This window comes from Pleurodeles waltl, chromosome 4_1 (genome assembly GCF_031143425.1).
Source record: "Pleurodeles waltl isolate 20211129_DDA chromosome 4_1, aPleWal1.hap1.20221129, whole genome shotgun sequence".
Lineage (NCBI taxonomy): Eukaryota > Metazoa > Chordata > Amphibia > Caudata > Salamandridae > Pleurodeles > Pleurodeles waltl.
This window is the reverse complement of record NC_090442.1, coordinates 887,320,802-887,342,666: the sequence shown is the minus strand read 5'-3', so window position 1 is coordinate 887,342,666 and position 21,865 is coordinate 887,320,802. Positions and strand designations below refer to the sequence as shown.

The 21,865-nt window shown below is 43.8% G+C and overlaps 1 protein-coding gene across 1 annotated transcript in view; it reads left to right on the top strand.

The window, feature by feature from the left end:
• Window positions 1–21,865, top strand: part of RELN (reelin) — a 1,304,886-nt gene that overhangs the window by 929,683 nt on the left and 353,338 nt on the right. Inside the window, exon 27 of the mRNA XM_069229640.1 lies at window positions 615–815. Within this exon, the coding sequence (XP_069085741.1) occupies window positions 615–815 (201 nt within the window). The remainder of the gene's footprint in view (window positions 1–614; window positions 816–21,865) is intronic.

Sequence of the window (21,865 nt, the reverse complement as noted above, 5' to 3'; positions counted from 1 at the left end):
ATTTGGTGTAATTCCGACCAGCAGTTCAGGCTGTAGTCGTGTCTAAAACCTCTATGGCAATTAAAATGGAAAATTAACTTTTTTTTAACCCCCCTCAGCCCCTGCTTGACGGATCACCCCAAAACTTACCATGCACAACAAGATTTTTGGGCACACTTTTTTTTTTTTTTGCTTCAGGCGTATGGTTTTCCTGCTTTTTTAATTCACAACTGTCTTATTCTATATTACTCATATCACCAATGCTAACACTTTAACTGGATTACGTTTCGCATTCCAACCTGTTTACATTCCCTTTGACTTGGGTTCAAATATTCACATTGACATGGCCCTAGCTCTAGCAGTTTGGAAGTGTCAAGATTCCCTGTGTCTAAGTGAGGTCAGTGCCAAACTCACAGGACATTATAAAGAAGACATCATAGCAAGTACTTTCATGTTTTTTGCAGGACGTGACCAAGAGGCACAATGATACTTGCCCTAATGCTACAACAAATCCTTGTATCAGCCCTGAACTAAGATGAGCAAGAACAAAAATGAACATGCAATAAACTTGAAACTGATCTTGTATTCTGCAAATTCTACAATTACATCTATATACACTTCTCTGTATCCAACAGAACCTTTATGAGAAACCTGCCTTTGACTACCCTATGAACCAGCTCAGTGTGTGGCTGATGTTGGCTAATGAAGGAATGACCAAAAATGAAAGTTTTTGCGCAGCCACACAGTCAGCAATGCTCTTTGGTAAATCAGATGGGGATCGCTTTGCTGTCACACGGGATCTGACTTTGAAACCTGGATATGTTCTACAGTTCAAGGTATGTTCACTTCATTTTCCTTGTCTCATAAAGCTTCTGTCACTGTTGCTTCATACACACATGTAGGGATGCTATATTTACACAGCTGTGTATTCAAGAGATGTTGATGCTGGAGTCTCGAAATAGGAGGACTTCCACAAGCTTAAAAAACATTGCTGAATTCTGAAAGGTGGGTAGGATAGTAAGAGTGAGATATCCTTTTGTCGTAAATCTCAATCTGAGACCTGGTATTTTTTTTTGTTTGTTTTTTAAATCTAGGATGTGTTTATATATCTCATTCTAGACCAAAGCCAGAGTGGAAGAGCAAAATAAAGCATGACAAACAAACAGAGGAGCATATTTTCAATGTTGTGGGGGTCTGCTAATTCAGATATGTTGATTTTATTTTGAAGTGTGAGAAATTGGATTGTTAGTGGGGTATTAACCCTATCAAGCAACGGCCACAATCCCTGTCAGGGTGAACCACAAAAGTTACTAAACTAACCTGTACTTAACACACTGTTAGCTTGGCACAAAAATAGTCACGCTTAACTTAAAGGCAATGTGCAATGTATTTGTGCAACACACAAACAGTAATAAAGTAAAAACACAACACAAGAAAAATCCCACACCAATTTAAAAAAATACAGTAAATGTTAATAAATTATTTGACACCAAAACCCCCAAAAATCCAATTCATAGACCCAGAGTTATGAATTTTTCAAGTTTGAGATAAAAAGGTGCCTAAAAGATCAAAGCGGCAATCGCAGACATCTAGTCATGAGAGACCGGGTCAAAGTTGAAAAATAAGGGCTGACTGCGATTGGGCACGAGTCAGACGTGGGCGGGCATGGCCCTAGATCTATACAGGTTCTAGATGTAAGCCATAATTGCAGAGTAGTCTTCAAAAAATATATGGTTTCAAGATGTTGCCCAAAATGGATGGCAAAGACCATTGAGTATTAAACAAAGTTCTAGAAAGCATTGCAGTAGGTATGTAGACATTTTTATACTATACCATATTGGTCAGACAGTCAGGGGGTAGGGGGTTTGGACACTTTATTTAATGGACAAGAACACTATAAACATGAAGTGCTGTTTAAATGGCATGAAAGAACATGGTTACTGACCCATCACCCACTAGTTCTAAAGCCTACTGTAAATTAATTTCACACTAGAATCTAGGTGCTGGCCGAATGTGAAGGTAAGTGGTAATCAAAGGAAATGGTATATTAACCATAGTTTTTCCATCTGTCTATCAGAGATGTTCAACACTCACAAACTTTTGGCCTGTTTCGTTACTGTTGGTAGAATGGGAGTAGGATGTGCACTCCATGGGCACACGATTTGTTTTATACATGTTTTATTAAGTGTTTATAGTACAGAAGGCCCAACTGGACTCGGTCTTACAACATCTTTGCATTGTGCAGATAGTAGCAATATTTTAATGAACATATCATCCAAGTCATTTACTTCTATTTATATTTTTGCATTTGTTACTCCTAATGCCCATTGTTACCCTCCAGAAACAACAACCAAAACAGCCCTCCCCAACTACCCCCACCCGACCCTCCATTGATTGCATCAGTAGTGATTTTTAATGCCAATAACATCCCGGGTATGTCTCCGGGTTGCAAACTGTGTGCAGACCCTAGCTGCTAGTGGCAGTACCTAAGTTGTATCCCTTAGGCAGGGGGAGGCAGATAACTATAGGCCCAATAAGTACAGCGCCAGACCAGTACTATACTTCTCCTTGTAGGCCCTTCAAGACATTGCGACCTCTTCTACAGTGGCTACCCAAAGGTCGACCACCAGAGCCTCCCAACGTGCCGTTTTTAGTGTACCAATCCCTCTCTTCACCTCCCTAAGCGATACTTCTCCCTCTATTGTTGCCCATTTTGTAAACTCACTATGCCACTTCAGTAGTCTAGGTCCCCCCGCTGCTTTTCAGTTTCTGGTTATCTCGCGCTTTGCCAGTAAGAATGCGAAGTCTTGGAACTTACTGATAACCTTAGTTTGTGCGGTGCATGGGAACCAGCTCAGCAGACAGTGCCCCAGTGTGCATGGGATTGCCTTATCTAGTACAGTGGGCCGTAGTTCTGTGATCCCCTCCCAGTATTGCTGGAGCTGAGAGCAGCTCCATAGCATATATATTAGTCCTCCCCCATTCTCCCCACATCTGGGACATCCTGCCTCCGCAACCTGAAAGTATCTCTGAATACGCCTGGGGTTAAGTATGCTGGATGCAGCACATAAAAATTGATTAACTTGAAGCGGGCGTTGTGAGACACCCAGGGCATCATTTCTAGTATGGCTTCCCAGGTCTCCTCCGTTATCGGAGTTCCCAAATCTTCCTCCCAACTAGGTTTCAGCTTTTCAAGTGGGCAGCGGAGGTTCCCCCCGAGGGGGCTATACAAGCAAGAAACTACCTTGATAGTGCCTGAGGAAAGGGCTATATAGCAACAGCTGTCTAGGGCAGGAGGCTCAACAGTACCATTTCCCCCTTGCCATCTTATCATTGCGGTAACAGCCCTATACAAAAGGAAATGCCCCTGTGGGACGTCAAATCCCACCTGAAGTTCTCAAATGGGAGTAACTCCCCTTCCTTAAAAAAGTCTCCCAGGGTAGAAGCCCCTGCCTCCACCCAATCCATTAGGCCTCTCCAATCCCCTCCATGTGGGAGAGCTCTCAGCATGGTTATCGGTAGGTTCGGTTCGGATAACGTTTCTAAATAATCCATCATATCGTCTCCCTTCACTTACTGTGGCAATCCCACCAATCGAATACTATTGCATCTGGATCTGTTCTCTACATTCTCAGCCGCGATTCCAGGGCCCTCACCTTAGTTTCCATGGTGGTCAATCGAGTGGTTAGATCTGCAACCGCCGGAGGTATTTCCGCTACCTCCATTTCCTCCGTGGCAACTCGCTCCACCAGCCTGTGGTGGTCATTGCTAAGCTGCCTCAGATCTGCCCCCAGAGAGTCTATTTTAGTCTCTAGCTTCCCCCTTGTGGCCGTTATAGCTTGTATTATGTGTTCAAGTGTTGGACCTTGCTGGGCATCCTCCTCCATACTCAGCTCCTCGTCGTCCGGTGGGGTAGTGTCTTTCTTCCTCGTGGCCTTCCCAATTGTCTCCACCAAGCTTGCTCCTAAACTTCCAGTAGATCCTCTCTGCCACAGAGAACCCGAGGAGCCACGCCACCCATGTCTTCTGTCTGTGGCTTCTGTTTGCGCTTTCAAACCTGGTCCTTTTCACATCTGTCGCTTAAACAGGGTCCAGTCGGGGGAGTCTCAAACCTGGGATCACCCCATCACTCCTCCCCCCGAAAACCATCCAGAAGTGCCAAACTGCAGATGCCATCTCTAGCACTCAGCATGAGACACTGTCCTCTATCACTGGCAAACGCCTAATTGAGTTGTAAGGGGCAACCGCATCCAGCACAGCGGGGGGTGGCCGCAACTCACTTGCTCTTTGTTGTCCACACAGTTACTCCTCTCTCAATGCCACCACAAGGTTCCAAGCCGCCTGCTCCTTTTGAGGGGGGTCCAAGTCCCCGGGAAACAGCAGGCCTAAGAATGGACAGCAGCAATCCTTTTGCAACTCAGGCGCCGCTGCTCAGTGGTGGGGGATGAGGGCCCCCCAATACTGTTTTCCAGTTAAAGGGGGGGTCCGCTAGTTCCACCGCTCCCTTGCATACCCCTGCAGCTCCTTTGCACACAGGCCCCGTCTGGCCCTGATCCAGGAAAGAAACAAAAGGGGGGGCAGGAAAGGACCCCCCCTTTCTGCTGCTGCCTCCGTGTCCCCCTCCTAGGCCCCCCTGCTGATCAGAGCAGCATCCCAGTTCCAGGTCGCCTCTGTCCTACCTCCTTCGGCCGACCTGAGTTTGCTGGCTCTGTCAGTTTGCTCCCACGTGTCGGTGTGGCAGCTCATTCTGATGGGATTTAAAAAGCTGGTAACAAATCAAGAGAACATTTTTAAATTGTAAAAGCTTTTACATCCCCAGAGGCAGGTGTTGGATGTCAGGAGCCCTCGGTAAATTGGTGCCAACAATTGGCCCAATACCTTCAGCATAAGATTGGAAGCATCCAAGCCAATCTTCACATTTCTCCTTGGACAGTGGAGATTCTAATGGACAACCTGCAGCCTAGGCTTCCTCAGGACTCCACCCCATTGTTGGACAGGTTTGACCCAGTTTCTTTGGAAGGCTCCTTACAAGCAATTCGGAATCTTAAGTCTGGTTCTCCTACTTACCTGTGCCCTCTGGGCCTTTTGGACTTAGGGAGAGAGCTTGTTACTCCACAGGCTAATAATCTCTTGAATGCCTCTTTAACATCAGCAATAGTACCTAGTTCGTAGAAGCAGGCAAAAAACATGCAGCTGTTGAAGAAACCCGAGGCCAACCCTGGTGAGTCATCAAATTACAGAGCCATCTCCTTGCTTCCGGACCCTAATTCTGGAAAAACATGTTAACTACCAGTTGTCTTACTACTTGGAAATCAACAATTTATTGCATCCAAGTCAATCTGGCTTTTGCCTCAACTATAGTACAGAAACTGCGCTAGTGGAGGTGGTAGATCATATTAGGGGCTCCTTAGATGTCGGGGGCAGTGTTGTGTTGATATTGCTTGATCTGTTGGCGGCCTTCGACACGGTACCCATCCCACTCTCCTTGCCCATCTCTGTGACATTGGTATCAGGGGGCTAGCCTTGGACTGGTGGCTTCTTTTCTAGAGGGAAGGGGCAGAGAGGTGTGGTGCCCCCCTTTCTCTTCCGGTTTATGCAATCTCCAGGTGGGAGTACCGCAGGGTTCGGCCTTGAGCCCCACCCTATTTAATATTTATCTCACCCCTCTTGCATTTTTGTCTGAGCTAAAATAATCTCTTATGCTGATGATACCCAGCAACATTTTACCTGCGGTAAGGATGAAATGTTCCCCATCAGCAGTCTTTCAATGGATGACTCACCATCTGGTGAAATGTAATGCAGAAAAGATGGAGGTACTCTTTAATGGGGGAAGAACCTTTGAGTCTGGGCTGTCTTTTTGGCCAGTTGATGCTCTTCCTCCAATTGGTCAAGCAAGTGCTGTTAAAAATCTTGGCATCAAGTTTGATGATGAGCTTTCCTTTGAGGCTCAGGTCAGTGCTGTAGTTGGGACCTGTTTTGGTCTGCTGTGAGTACTGAGGAAGTTCTTGCATCTTCTGACTCTCCCTGCTGGGAAATTGGTAGTTCAGGCCTTAGTTACATCTATACTCGACTATGGTAATGCTCTGTACTTGGGTCTGCCTGACCATCTGGTAAAAAAAACTGCAGGTGGTCCAAAAACACGACAGCCCTACCTTGCTCGGCCTACCCCCAGGAGCACGTCTCTCCTTATCCTCAAGAATTGCATTGGCTGCCTGTTAGGAAGAGAATCCATGTCAAGACTCTGCTCTTGATGCACAAGGTCCTTCATCAGTCGGGCTAGCTGTCTTAGAGATAGCATTGGCTTTTATGTGCTTCCTAGGCTCCTACATTCTGCCAGTCTTTTCTTGGCCAAAATCCCTAGGATTCGGTGAACCAGAATTGGGGACAGGTGCTTTTCTTGTTTGGGACTTTCCCTTTGGAACAAACTTCCTGTGGAACTTCAGAGGATTTCAGCTACTACCCAATTCCGTAAGAAACTGAAAACTTGGCTCTATACAGATCTAGGGCTTTTTTCTCCCCTGTAGAGTCTCACCACATGTGCTGAGCATCAGGACACTCCTTGGAATAACCGTTGCACTTTAGAAATGCAATTTACATTACATTACATTCCTGTTTTTAATATCAATAGTGGTCATCCTATTTCTCATAAATTGAAGTGTTGGATGTCCAGTGTTCGATGATTAGGATTAATTTCAGTGTAAGATATTTCACATTGATTAATGTGATGAAGCTTTAACTATCTCATTACATATGTATTTATGTAATCTATTTGGATCATATATAATCAAAGTCGAAGGTGTTTTATCTCGCCAATGGTTTGAATATTACCAGTGATAATGTGTAGGTAATTATGGTAAAGTTGAACTTAGTGATACGTTACCACTACTAACACTTAGAGCTATTCAGAATCCAATGTGGTGTGATGATAACAATTACTTGCATGGTATTCTGTTTACTGAAATACTACTGAGCCATGTTTCAAGAGGGTACACATAGTCTTACTAGACTAGACTCTCTTGCAGGAGAAGCTCATTTTGCCTTTCCTTCCTAGTATTTCTTACCCATGCATTAATTTTAATCAAAGAATAGAGACTGGATAAGTAATTTGAAATTCAACTGTGAATGGCCACCTGCCGAAGATATTAACTTGGAAAAAAGTTAAAAATGAGTGTCTTTCACATTTTGAAGTAGACTGTGTTCCAAATTAAATGGGAAAACACTTTATGTCAAAGAGAACAGATTAATTAGGGAAATGTCCTTAACAATGCATTGTGAACAAGGTGGACGTTTCCCATGCAAGCGTAACCACACTTGCCTGATATTGCATGGCTTTTTCTGGGCCTTAACCACGCATGTGCCAAACTACGCATATGTGTGGTTAAGGCACAGAAAAAGCCATGCGTTGTTTGGGAGAGGACTCGGAGGATGCGGTGAGGTAAGTGGAGCTGGGGCAGGGTTGAGTGGTGGATTAAGGGCTTGGGGTGAGTGGGGGTGTCGTGGGCCAACTATTTCTTTTAAGGGGCGTGGTGGGGGTTTGGGTATTTTTTTTTAGGGCTTAGGGTGGGGGGTCGGGCTATTTTCTTTTTTTTAGGGACAGGAGTAGGGAGTATTTTTAGTTATTTAGGGCTTGAGGTGGGGGTAGTTTATTTTTTTAAAGGGGTGGGGGAAGGTTTAAGGAAGTGCGGGAGGTGAGAAGAGCAGGAAGGATGGGGAGAAGACACAGTGAGGTAAGTGGGGTTGGGGCAGGGTTGGTGGGCAGTTTCTAGCGGTGGGGTGGATTTAGGGCTTAGGGTGGCTGGGGGTGTCGGGGTATTTTAGTTTAAAGGCCTAGGGCTGGGGGGTCAGGGTAATTTAGTTTTTAGTGGTGTGGGGGTTGGGATAGTTTGTTTTTTTAGGGCTTTGGATGGATGGGGGTTGGGTTAATTTACTTATTTGGGGGGAAGGTTTTACGGCTTAGGGCAGGTGGGGGGTGTTAGGGTAGGTTGGTTTTTAGGGGCAGGGGTGGGGGTCATGGTAGTTTTTGGAGCTCAGGGCCGGGGTAGGTTAGTTTTTAGGGGCGGGTGGGGGATCGGGATAGTTTTTATTTTAGAGCTTAGGGCGGGTGGGAGTGTCAGGGTAGTTTAGTTTTAGGGGCAGAGTGGGAGGGTTGGGGTAGTTTTTTTTTTAAGGGTTTAAGGCGGGTGGGGGATCAGGGTAGTTTAGGTATTCGGGGTGGGGTAGTTTTGGGCCTCATGGCTGGGGGGTGTTGGGGTATTTTAGTTTTAAGGGGTAGGGGTCGGGGTCAGGATAAATTCGTTTTTAGGAGTGGGGGGTTGGGATAGTTTGTTTTTTTAGGGTGGATAGGGGTCAGGATAGTTTACTTATTGGGGGAAGGTTTTAGGGCTTAGGGCGGGTGGGTTTTTTGGGGTAGGTTAGTTTTTAGGGGCAGAGTTGGGGGGGTCGGGTAGTTTTCTTTGGGCTCAGCACGGCTGGTGGGGTCGGGGTAGTTTAGCTTTTAGGGGCGGGGTGAGGGATCAGTATATTTTTTATTTTAGAGCTTAGGGCGGATGGAGGTGCCAGGGTAGTTTAGTTTTATGGAACAGGAGTGGGGGGTCGGGGTAGTTTTTTTTTTAGCGTTCAGGGCGGGTGGTGGGTTGGAGTACTTTAGTTTTTAGGGGCGGAATGGGGGTTGGAACAGGTTGTGTTTTTAGGGCTCAGGGCGGGTGGGGGGATTGTATGACAGAACCACACATGCTGTTTTGCATGCCGTTTGCACATATGCCTTTACTAGGCATGCTTTTACAATGAAATTCGTTGTAAAGGCATGCATGGAAACAACGCGGTCATGATTCCGAATGCGTTGTTAAAGCATGCGTTTTTCCTGCATATGTGATTCTATCATTCAACCCAATAATTATGGTGGTAAAGACTCAAATTGCATATGGTGAATATTTTAAAAGGAAGGTGCCTAGTAAACCCTTTTGCTGTTATAATTTCGATTTCTGAATACATATTGTTTGGGCAATTTTAACTAGTTATAAGATGGTCAAATGTTCACAAAACGCAAATCTTTGAGGGATAATGTTGCCTTGAAGGTTTACAATAAACCAATCTACGATGGGTAATGTCTTAAACATGAGTTGAAATGAACTGGGAAGAGCAAAATGTGCTTTCAAGCACTATATACAGAAACAAATTAATGTAAGGAATCCTGCTTTTTAGGTTGATTTTAATGGAGTGATAAGAATGAAATATATTATTAAGGGATTAATTTAAGTTAAAAGATTAGATTGAAGAATTAAAGTTGTTGAGAAGAGAAACAATACAGCAAAATATGTTGACCTCAATCTCTAAATGTTAATACCGATTGGGAAAATGTTTGAATTAAATACTTTACTGATCATCAGTCGTCACCAGTAAGTGTTAAAGTTAGGTTATCTTCTTGTACTAATGTTATTTTAACAATTCAAAGTTTATAATTCAAGTGACCCACATAAATTATTGAGGTAAAACAGAATGAAGTCGCAGGTCGAATGGAGGAGCAACACAAGTGTTTCAAACTGTGCTGTTCAGATGTTTAACACCTTCATGTAATCAGTATTAAAACAGGTCCAACAAGAGATAATTCTTCAGATTATATGATTTGTCTTCAAGGCGATGCTGTCTAACTGTTTTCAGCACATTTATTTTCCTATTTGATTGTGTAAGCAATTAAAGTAAATTTGTTATCTATACGTCAGAAACTTGCTAAGGTACAGGGGTATGCCCAGATATGGGTCTTGAAGATTGTTGTTGCACTTCAATGTATGGCTGAGGTCCATGCATTCACAGTCAAATGTTTAGTGGCGAGATCAAGACTGATTTGCTTATGGCTGGCTTTTGTCTTTAATAGCACAGTAAGTAAAGTGAACCAGTTGCAGTGAATGACACCCAAAGTAATTATCCGTAGATAAAACTACCTCAGTCATTTCCATTCAAGATGTTTTGTTTTTGGATGATGAACTTTTGTTTTTGTCTGATGTTTTGTTTTGTCTGATAAGAATAGGGCACATTGAAATCAAATGATTCTCACAGGGTCTCAAAACTCTGGTCAGGTCTGCTGGGACTGAAGAAGAGCAGAGCAATTGCAGGGAGTGAGGTCTGATTGAGTGGTTCTGGCAAGTCGTTTGACGTAGCGAGGTGTGAGGAGACAGCTACTGCACCAATCGGGACGTTGTCCTTGTGTAGATTCAAATCGGAGTTCCCGTATGCCAGAGGGGTCAGCTGTAAAAATAGCTATGGTTGCATCGATCAAGCCATTCCCCATGTGTGGAGTGAAGTCTGTGACCCGGTTGCCAGGGGGGTCAAAGTGAAGATTGTAAAACTATGGGGCCGATCAGGCTGTAGCTCATTTGTGGAGTGAAGACAGCAAAGCCATATGCCAGTGGAGGCTGCCATGAAAATTGTATGACTGCTGTACCGATCGGGCTGTAGCCCTTGTGCAGAATGAAGATGGCGGGGGCCTTCATGATGGGGTGATGAGGAAGTTACTACTGTGCTGATTGGGCTGTCTCCTGTTGGGGGAGTAAGGTCTGTGACCCCGCATGCCAGAGGGGGCCACCATGCTATCATGTCATGTAGATTTGTATAGCGTGGCTGATCAGCCGGTACAGTATTTACGTGCTGGAGCACTAAGGGAGTACTGAGCCAGTAGATTATCCAGGCGTGGAACTAAGGGTTTAGTGAGTCAGCCACAGAGAATTAGTTGAAGAGCCAGGTCTTCAGCTTCTTGGAGAATTCAAGAAGCAAGGAAGAGGCTCTGAAGTGTACAGGGAGGTCATCCAAGGTTTTGCGTGAGAATGCTAGATCTTCTATTTCTGCTTTTGTGGCTATAAGGGGAGTAAGTGTGAGTAAGAGTGAGGCTAAACGCAGATATCTGGTCGGTTAGTGGAAGTGAAGGCCATTATTAAATTATGTTGGTCCTATGTTGTGCAGCATTGTATGCATGTATGAGGAATTTGAATTGCCACAGTCTATGTATGGGGAGTCAGTGGAACTCTCTGAGATGTGGCGTGAAGTGGGTGCCTCATGGAAGGTCTAGGATGAGTCACTTTACGGCATTCTGGATGGTCTAAAGTCGGTGGAGGAGGTGGTTGAATATTCCGGCATAGAGAGCATCACCGTAGTCTAGTCTGCTTGTGATGAGGGCTCATGTGACAGTATGTCTGGTATTCTGGAATGTCTATTTGAAGACCTTGCGAAGCATGCAGAGAATATGAAAGCAGGACAAGCTGATTGCATTGAACTGTGTTGCCATATTAAGTTTTTCGTTGATGGTGATTTCCAGGTTTCTTGTGTGCTTGGTGTTTTGCTTTCACTAATGACCGAGCTGACAAAAATCTCTGGAATGCACTTCTCAGTTCAAAGAAGACATTTATTATTATTTCACCATGAGGTTCCTAAAAGAAGATTAACATGTTGAGAGCACAAGTTTAAAAATAGTCACAGCAATGAAAGAAAAATATACCAAAATGATTCTCCACTGCAATGTACACAACAAATATATGTATTTATATTATACTGCAAAGCAAATAATGAAGTAAAAATTCATCACCGTAGGGCCTGCCAAGCTCTTCATCTTTCTCATGCCAGCAAGACGATGATCCCTTTTGACTGCGAGAAAGAGATCCCCACCTTTATGGGACAGATATCAGGCATTCGACGTCTAGAATCCTGACTGAGGTCACTCCCTCTCGCTGTCACACTGGGTCTTTTTATATCCTAAAGAACCAGAGAAGGGGCTTTCTGGAAAAAACCCTCCCATCAAGAAGAAATATTAAAAATTGCAGGCTAGTTTAGGTCAGGGTTGAAAGAAACAGGTTGGAACTGGCCAGTTTCCCAAGATGTCTCTCCCAAGCCTAAGCCGTTCTTGCTGTCCTTATCATGCTGACTGACTAACTCCTCTATATTATGTACTAGCTCTTCGGTGATAATATGTCCTAGCTCTTTGGTGAGAAAGAACATGAAAACAAGCACAGTTTACAATGTGGAAAAGTACGAACAGCTTTTAACATGGCAGTGTCTAATGCTACGATAAAGTTAATAGGCAGGTAAACTGAATACAAAATGTAGTCTGCAACTGGTGAACACTGAACAGCTAATCCAGGTGCAAAGTGGTGCAACACAAAGTCAGTGGTCAGAAACACATATTTCACTACACTTGGTTGGTGTGGGTCTGATCTCTGGTGACCACCAGATGTAGTCCCATGGGGAGTTCTTGTTACAGAAAATCCACACTTGTGGTTTCAAACAATTGATTTTCATTCAGTCTGCTAAGTTTTGGTGATGATGGACCTGTCGGAGTGTGATAGGGTGAGTTTGGTATTATTGGCTTAGGAAATTATGGCTGGAGGTGCTGTGTGTTCTGATGATGTTAGCGAGCAGAGTCATGTAAGTTTCAAACAGAGTTGGGCAGAGAGCTGAACCCTGGGGGACTCCACAGATCAGTTTCTTGGGTTTGGACGTGTAGATTGGTAGTCTGGTTCATTGTGTTCTTCCTGTGTGGAAGGAGCATATACAATTGAGGGCTGTTCCTTGGGTGCCTGTGTCATGAAGTCTTCTGATGAGAGTGTAATTTGATACTCTATTGAAAGTGGCAGAGAGGTCGAGTAGAAGGAGAGCAGCGGTTTCTCCACGGTCCATTATATTGAGGATTTTGTCTGTGGCCGCAATGAGTGCTGTTTCTGTGCTGTGGCTGCTATAAAATCCTGATTGTGTGTGGTTGAATAGGTTGTGCAGTTCTAGGTGTTCGATATGTTATTTGCTGACTGCCTTCTCTAGCACTTTGGCTGGGTAAGGGAGCAGGAAGATGAGTCAGACGTTACTCAGCTCATTGTGGTCAGACAATGGTATTTTGAGGAGGGCTTTGGCTGCTGCCTGCTTCCAGTCTTCACGGAAGGGAGCTGATTTGATGGAGGAGTTGATGATGTGGGTGAGGATTTTTCTGATCTGTGTTCCTCTCATGTTATAGATGTGATGAGGGTAGGGCAGTGGTAGCCGCCGCATATGTCAAGGAGGGGACTGGAGGGTGGGGTGGACGATGAATGATGGGGAAACATTTTTTAACAAGAAAAGAACCCACTTACCTTGCTCTGCCTGTCTCCCGTCTCTGTCTCCTGCGCCTTGATCCTCTTCTGGTGTCTCAGCATTCGCTAGAACACAAGCAGAGGCTCCCCAGAAATCCTGACTCTGCTTACTTGTTAAACATAGCAGGTAAGCAGCATCAGGATTGGTCTGAGCAGCAGTGACTGCTGCTCAGGCACAAGCCGGGGGTCTGTGATGTTTCTCCAGCCCAACTGTATATACGATACAATAGCAAGCAACCTTTTTTATTTTTCATCTGCTAGCTCATCAAGGGGGGCGACGCTCCTCCACCACTGCGGAGGAGCTGCCCCTGGGGCAGGGTCCGTTGAGCCCTTGATTTTACTTTTTTCATGATTGCTGTTTTGTTTTCCTCAGTAAGTGTGTCCCAGCCAGGTATGTGTGTGTCTGGGTTGGCGGTGGACAAGTTGGCGATGAAATTCTTAGCGCTGGATTGTTGTTCGAAGTTTCTGTAATTTATTTTTAGATTTTGCTGTGAAAGAAGTTAGATAGATTGTCACAGAGTTCCTGTAAGGGTGAATTTGTGTTGGCTGCAGACTCTGGGATGGTAATCTCCTTGATGATTGAGAAGATCTCTTTGCAGCTGTTGGAGCTTGCTTCTAGACATTCGGTTAGAGCTCTTTTCTTGGTGTCTCTCAAGAGATGGTGGTAAAGCCTGAGTGCAGCCTTGTAGGTGGTTCTGGCACCTGCATTGTGGTTGGATCTCCCATTTTCTATCAAGCTGTTTGCAGTGACGTTTGCATCCCCTAGGGTCATCTGTATACCAGCTAGCTTGCATATAGGTTCCTCTTTGTCTTTTAAGTTTGATGGGTGCAAGTGAATCTGCACAGTTCGTGATTCATTGGTTGAAGATGATGATGTCCTTGTCTAGTTTTTTGATGGTGTTGGGTTGGTCTGTTTTGTGTGTTGGGTCTGTGATGAACTGGGAGGTTCCTATGTTCAGCTTCTCAAGGAGGTCTGAGGAGCTGGGATCTGTGGGGTCTTCAAGGTAGAAACTGAGGTTGCCAAGTAGTATGAAGTTCTTGGAGTTGATGGTCAAGAGATCGGTGAAGCCTGTGATGAGGATGCTAAAGTTGTTTCACTGTCCAGGTGGTCTGTATAAGGTTCCTTCGAAGCTGTTGTTTCTGGCAAAAGTACATGTTTTCCATGAAGGTGGTGTCAGTGTACGTGGATGTGATGTATTTGATGGTATCCTTGTAAATAATTGCAAGTCCTCTTCCTGGTTTGTGAAGGCAGGTTTGGCATGCAATCTTGTGGCCCGCTAGGAAGGCCACGGAGATGTTGGGAGTAGATGCTGGGATGAGCCATGTTTGCGTGAGGAAGAGGAGGTCTGGCATACTGTTGCTGAGGAGATCCCAGACTTTTGTGGCATGTTAGCTGAGTGAAGTGTTGAGAGTGGTTGCTGAGATGGCTGGTGTGGTGTATTGTGTGGCGATAGTCTAAGTGGGTGGTAGGGGTGTTGGTGGATGGAGGGTGTTAGACCTGGCATCCTTGGCATGGCATCCCCTAACTTTTTGCCTCTACTTCCCAGTTTATTTTTGTGTGCTGGACTGTGTTTTTGCTGTTTTTGTTACTCTGGGCACTTTACCACTGTTGACCAGGGTTAAAGGTCAAGTGCTCCCTATGTGAAATGGTATGTGTGATTGGCTTTTCCATGATTGGCATATTTGATTTACTAGTAAGTCCATAGTAAAGTGCACCAGATGTGCGCCGGGCCTGTAAATCAAATGCTACTGGTGGGCCCGCAGCATTGGTTGTGCCACCCACATGAGTAGCCCTGTAAACATTGCTCTGACCTGCCACTGCAGTGTCTGTGTGTGCAGTTTTAGACAGCCAATTTGACCTGGCAAGTGTACTCACTTGCCAGGTCTAAACCTTCCCTATTATACATGTAAGGCACCCTTAAGATAGGTTCTAGATAGCCCCATGGGCAGGGTGCAGTGTATGTTAAAGGTGGGACATGTACTGATGTGTTTTACATGTCCTAACAGTAAAATACTGCCAAATTCGTTTTTCACTGTGCAAGGCCTATGTCTCTCATCGGTTAACATGGCGGCTGCATTTAAATATTATTAAAGTACAGATTCCCTTTGAGGGCAGATAGAAATATGGAGTTTGGGGTCTCTGAACTCATGATTTAAAAATACATATTTTAGTAAAGTTGTTTTTTAGATTGTTAGTTTGAAAATGCCACTTTTAGAAAATAGGCATTTTCTTGCTTCAACCATTCTGTGACTCTGCCTGTTTGTGGATTCCCTGGTCAGACTGACAGTTGGGCTGTTGGTGAATCTCCTCTAGACAGTGACACAAAGGGAGCTGGGGTGTAGCCTGCATATCTGATGAGCCATCTGAGCTAGAGTGGAGGGAGGGGTGGTCACACAGTGCAGTCTCCAACTCCCTGGTATGTGTCTGAAACCTAGCCTCCGCAAGGAAGGATCTTGTGAATAACAGAGACTTTCCTTTTGAAGTTTGCCTATAAGTAGTGGACCCAAAACCCCAGACTTTAGATCACTTCTTGAATCAAGAAGAACCTCTGCCAAGGGGAAGAGCTGAGGAAAAATGCTGCCCCTGCCTGTGACTGTGCTTTGTTGGGCTATCCTGCAGTTGCTGCTTCTGCCTGTGTAAGGGTACAAAGACTGGACTTTGTTGTGCATACCTGCTTGAGAAGAATCTCCAATGGATTGGAGTAGAGCTTACCTCCTGTTTTGAAGCCTCAGGGACAGCAAAGGCTTCACCATCCAGTTTTGAGTCTGCATGCTGTGGACTCTAGCTTGCCAGAGGGTGCCATTCCAGTTCCTGGGCCCATGGAAGTGAATTTCTGGTGAAATCCTGTGAAACGATGCTGGACGATGCTGTGCGCCTTTGCTAAAGATGCCACTGCATGGAACCCTCTACGCCGCTTGCACCTGAAGCCGTAGACCTCGCATCGCTGCAGCTGCTGATCCCGCCCAACTTTGCTGAGATCAGAATGTCGTATCACCAACGTTCGTGACATGAGCGCGACCCCGAGAAGTCACCCCGCAGCATTGTGACTTCGCCAGACTTCGTCTCTGCGGAGGTACCAAGGGACTGACACCTCGCAACCGACGCCTCCTCACCTCCACCGCTCTGCAGTAAGGACCTGATGCCGCTGCGCAACGCCGCCTCTGCCCCATAGCACCGGAACCGACACCGCATCGGATCCAGCGACGCCTCGCTCCCCGATTCCGTGCACCGGCTTGTTTTCTACTTGTTTCACAAAAGTACTGTACCTGAGGGTCTGTACGACTCCGTAAACAGCACCTGTGGCATCACATTGTGGGAAACTACTCTATCACAACAACGCTTAACATCAAATTGCAGCATCTGTGCTTCTAGGTGTTTTAAGTGCTAAAATCATATTTGTAATGGTGTATTGTGGATTTTTATCGTATTTGGACTTGCTTTTTAGATAAAATATGAACTCTTTTTCTAAACCTGTGTTGTGTTATTTTGTAGTGGTTCACTGTATTATTGTGTGTGTTGGTACAAATACTTAACTCATTGTGTCTGGGTTAAGCCTACCTGCTTGTGCCAAGCTACTAGGGGGGCGAGCGGGGGATAACTGAGTGTGATTCTCCTTTACCCTGACTAGAGTGAGGGTCCTTGCTTGGACGGGGGTAACCTGACTGCCAACTAAAGACCTCATTTCTAACAGAGCGTATGTGCTGGTGTGTCGCTGTAGGTGAAGCAGCAATGGGTGTAGGTGATGTGGGGAGTGGAACAGTGAGGCTTGCTGCTGTGTAATTGCAATTGTATATTTATACAGGGAGTGCAGAATTATTAGGCAAATGAGTATTTTGACCACATCATCCTCTTTATGCATGTTGTCTTACTCCAAGCTGTATAGGCTCGAAAGCCTACTACCAATTAAGCATATTAGGTGATGTGCATCTATTTAATGAGAAGGGGTGTGGTCTAATGACATCAACACCCTATATCAGGTGTGCATAATTATTAGGCAACTTCCTTTCCTTTGGCAAAATGGGTCAAAAGAAGGACTTGACAGGCTCCGAAAAGTCAAAAATAGTGAGATATCTTGCAGAGGGATGCAGCACTCTTAAAATTGCAAAGCTTCTGAAGCGTGATCATCGAACAATCAAGCGTTTCATTCAAAATAGTCAACAGGGTCGCAAGAAGCGTGTGGAAAAACCAAGGCGCAAAATAACTGCCCATGAACTGAGAAAAGTCAAGCGTGCAGCTGCCACGATGCCACTTGCCACCAGTTTGGCCATATTTCAGAGCTGCAACATCACTGGAGTGCCCAAAAGCACAAGGTGTGCAATACTCAGAGACATGGCCAAGGTAAGAAAGGCTGAAAGACGACCACCACTGAACAAGACACACAAGCTGAAACGTCAAGACTGGGCCAAGAAATATCTCAAGACTGATTTTTCTAAGGTTTTATGGACTGATGAAATGAGAGTGAGTCTTGATGGGCCAGATGGATGGGCCCGTGGCTGGATTGGTAAAGGGCAGAGAGCTCCAGTCCGACTCAGACGCCAGCAAGGTGGAGGTGGAGTACTGGTTTGGGCTGGTATCATCAAAGATGAGCTTGTGGGGCCTTTTCGGGTTGAGGATGGAGTCAAGCTCAACTCCCAGTCCTACTGCCAGTTCCTGGAAGACACCTTCTTCAAGCAGTGGTACAGGAAGAAGTCTGCATCCTTCAAGAAAAACATGATTTTCATGCAGGACAATGCTCCATCACACGCGTCCAAGTACTCCACAGCGTGGCTGGCAAGAAAGGGTATAAAAGAAGGAAATCTAATGACATGGCCTCCTTGTTCACCTGATCTGAACCCCATTGAGAACCTGTGGTCCATCATCAAATGTGAGATTTACAAGGAGGGAAAACAGTACACCTCTCTGAACAGTGTCTGGGAGGCTGTGGTTGCTGCTGCACGCAATGTTGATGGTGAACAGATCAAAACACTGACAGAATCCATGGATGGCAGGCTTTTGAGTGTCCTTGCAAAGAAAGGTGGCTATATTGGTCACTGATTTGTTTTTGTTTTGTTTTTGAATGTCAGAAATGTATATTTGTGAATGTTGAGATGTTATATTGGTTTCACTGGTAATAATAAATAATTGAAATGGGTATATATTTTTTTTTTGTTAAGTTGCCTAATAATTATGCACAGTAATAGTCACCTGCACACACAGATATCCCCCTAACATAGCTAAAACTAAAAACAAACTAAAAACTACTTCCAAAAATATTCAGCTTTGATATTAATGAGTTTTTTGGGTTCATTGAGAACATGGTTGTTGTTCAATAATAAAATGAATCCTCAAAAATACAACTTGCCTAATAATTCTGCACTCCCTGTAGAGAGCTTACTACCCCTGACGAGGCATCGAAGCGCATTTTGGTGAGTAGCACAGTACTCCGAAACCCATAGAGGATTAGTGGTGGATTAATATAGGGAAATATGAGTACAGTATAAGTACTATTATGGATTAAGTTGAGCGGAGGATATGTGAAGTTGTTAGTTGGGTTGACTAGAGTAATGGAGGAATAGAGAAGGGAAGAATCCAGAAGTGTTAATTGGGAGTTTATAGTAATAGGATGAGGCTTGAGATGAGGAAAGGAGAGATGGAGGAGGGAAAAATCTATAGAAAGGGGTTAGGGAGATCATAGAAGTAGAAATGGTTTTGGATGAGTCAAAGGTGAGATAAATGAGGGAGAATTTAGTAGGGTTGTTTGGGAGATCAAAGTAGTAAACTGAGGTTTTGGGGTGAGCTGGATGAGGTACAGGAGGGAAGAGCTTAGGCAGGATTATTTTGGAGACCAAAGTATTAGCATGGGTTTGGGATGAGTCAGAGTGGGGATGGAGGATAGATTAATAGAGACATAGGGTGATTGGTGGACTGAGTAAAGTAGTTTTTTAATTTTTTTTTCTTCATTTTATTTATTTATTTATTTATTTATCTATTTCTCTAATACAGTAGGACTAGAGTAATAAAGAAATAGCTATGCATATACATACTAAGGGAATATATGTGTAAGGAATATAATAAGGGGTATACTAATATGAGATGTAAAGTTGTATTGTATAAACACAAACTTTCAAGATTTGCAATATTTGATGTCAATTTATAAGTCGACTTTTCTAACATTCATTTATCTTTCCCTAATTTTTCAGTAGCGAAATGCTTGCTGAGAAAATAGTTAAGCTAAAATTTTCTCATTGTGATACACAAAAAAAGCAGGGATTCATAAGTATCTAATAAAATAACTTATCCAGGAGTTATGCGGATCTAGGAACATGTTAAGCATAGAATAATATACCCATATATATGTATATACACACACATATACATACACACACATGTACACACACGCATACACCCATATATAGCCATTTAACTGTGAGTAAATGTGCATTTTTTAAGCAGTCTTAAAGAGTATGTGTATAATTTTATTATCATGAAATAGTAACTACACATATTTCTTAAAGAACTATACATATCTAGTATATACACATAACCAGATTATAAATATTTATCAACAAAGGCATATGCAGCCCATTGCTGTTTGGATATGGTGGTTATGAAGGAAAGAGCTAACTCCTGAGTAGTCTTCTGAAGATAAGATAGTTATCCGCGGATCTTATATTTGGGGGTAATGAATTCCATAGTTTGGCTGCTTGAACAGAGTAGGATGTACCACCTATTGTCTTTTTCTTGTATGGTGGTGTTTTAAGGCGGGGTGCCAATCTTGAGCAGAGGTTTCTTTGTTAAATGTATTTGGTTATTTTGTTTCTGATGAAAAGTGGTTGTTTTCCATGTATAGCTTTGTGGGTGATGCAAAGCAGCTTGAAGCTGGATCTTCTGGCAACCGGTAACCAATGTAGTGCTCTCAAGGAAGGGGAGATGTGAGCTTGGAGCTTTACATGTGATAGTAGCCTGTAAGCTGAGATTTAAATACATTGTATTTTTTTCATAGTAGATAGAGATGATCCATGGTAGAGGCAATTGGCGTAATCCAGTTTAGATAGTGCAAGAGAAATAGTAGCTTGCACCTTGTGTGGAAATCTGAGGTGGGGGAAGATGCGTCACAGAGTCTTCAAGGTGATGAAGCTTGATCGTGCTAATTTGTCCACTTGGACATTCATTGTTAACTTGGAGTCCATGGTAATTCCAAGGTTTTAAACTACCTTAGATACCTGAGGAGTTGTCCGAGATCGTCAGGCCAGGAGCACAGTGGGTCATAATTTTTCCAGTAACCACATGTGAGTATTTCTGTTTTGGAATCATTCAGTTTGAGATGGCTCCAAGTCATCCACTGATCAACGGCTCTAAGGCAACTGAAGATTTGTGAGTTTCAATGTCTTTGGGGCATTCCAATTTAAGGAGTATTTCTCTGTCATCTGCAGAGTTGTAGCATGTGAGTTGAAAATCATTGATCAGTTCTGGTAATGACATCATGTAGATGTTGAAAAGCATAGGTGAGATGATTGATCCTTGAGGGACCCCTGTTTTTGTGAGGTAGGGTTTGGATGAGAAGGGGCGAGAATAGCATATATTAGTTCTGTTTTGAAGGTAGGATGTAATCCAGGCGAGAGCAGTCCCTTCTATGCCGGCTTTGTAGAGTCTTTGAATTAGGGTGTCATGGTCAACCGCATCAAAGGCAGCTGAGAGGTCCAAGAGAAAAACTATGTTTTTAAGATCATCCCAGATTGAAATGTGTGCAGATTCAGTGCCTCTTCCTGGGTGGAGTCCTGTTTGATAGTCTGAAAGTATGGAACTGTCTTCAATTAACTGTGACATCTGGGCGAATGCTGCCCTTTCTGTCAGTTTGCCCAGGAAAGGTCCATTTGTAATTGGTCTGTAGTTGTAGGGAATCATGGGGGTCCAGATTTGTTTTCTTTAATAACGGGCATATGTATACCTTTTTCAGGTCTTCAGGAAAAGTTCCTGTAGTTAAAGAGTTATTCTTCTTACAGGTGTGGCATCTAGAAGTAGATAAAAGAATGTTCTTGAAGATGTGTGGTAGACAAGATTCAGAAGGGCAACTGGGAGGCCTGCTTGCCTTGACCAAATCCATAAATTCACTTTCTGATATTTGTTTGAAGGAGTACAGAGGCTGGGCTGGTCTACTCCTGGAGGGGATTTTAGGAAACGGGTTGGTGCTGATGGTTTTCTTTTGTTTTAAATAGGAGTCCAATGTGTCTGCCTTGGTTGTGTAATGTATTGCCAGTTTGTTTGTGAAATCTTGAGCAGTAGGATGAATTCCTTCAATGCATTTAGGTTTTCAAAATTAATTGAGAATTATAAAATTCTTTAGTTGCAGATTTAGCATTTTGTATTCGGAGTAGCACTTTTTTTTTGCTTTTTGATTGATGATTTGTATATTCTGTTTACTTTGTGTAGCTGAAGTTTGTCTTGAATGTTGCTTATTTTGTGCCAGGTTTGTTGCAGCCTTCTGATTTGCTTCTTTATCTTTTTTAGTTCTGTGTTTCTCCAAGGTGTTGCTTTTCTTTTGTCCTGTTTAGTTTTTCTGAGTGGTATTAGGATATTGAAAGCTTCCTGTAGCCACTCATTAAATTTTTTGACCAAATTTATTGTGTCTCAATCTGTGTTGCCTGTTAGTTGTGTTTCTATGTCTTCAAGATTGAGTTTGTTCTGTGGTCGATAGATGTATGTATGTAAGGTGCTATTGGATGTGTTGATGTGTGGTGTTATATGTCGAAAATTTACCAAATGGTGGTCTGACCATGCGATTGATGTGATGCTTTGAACGGTA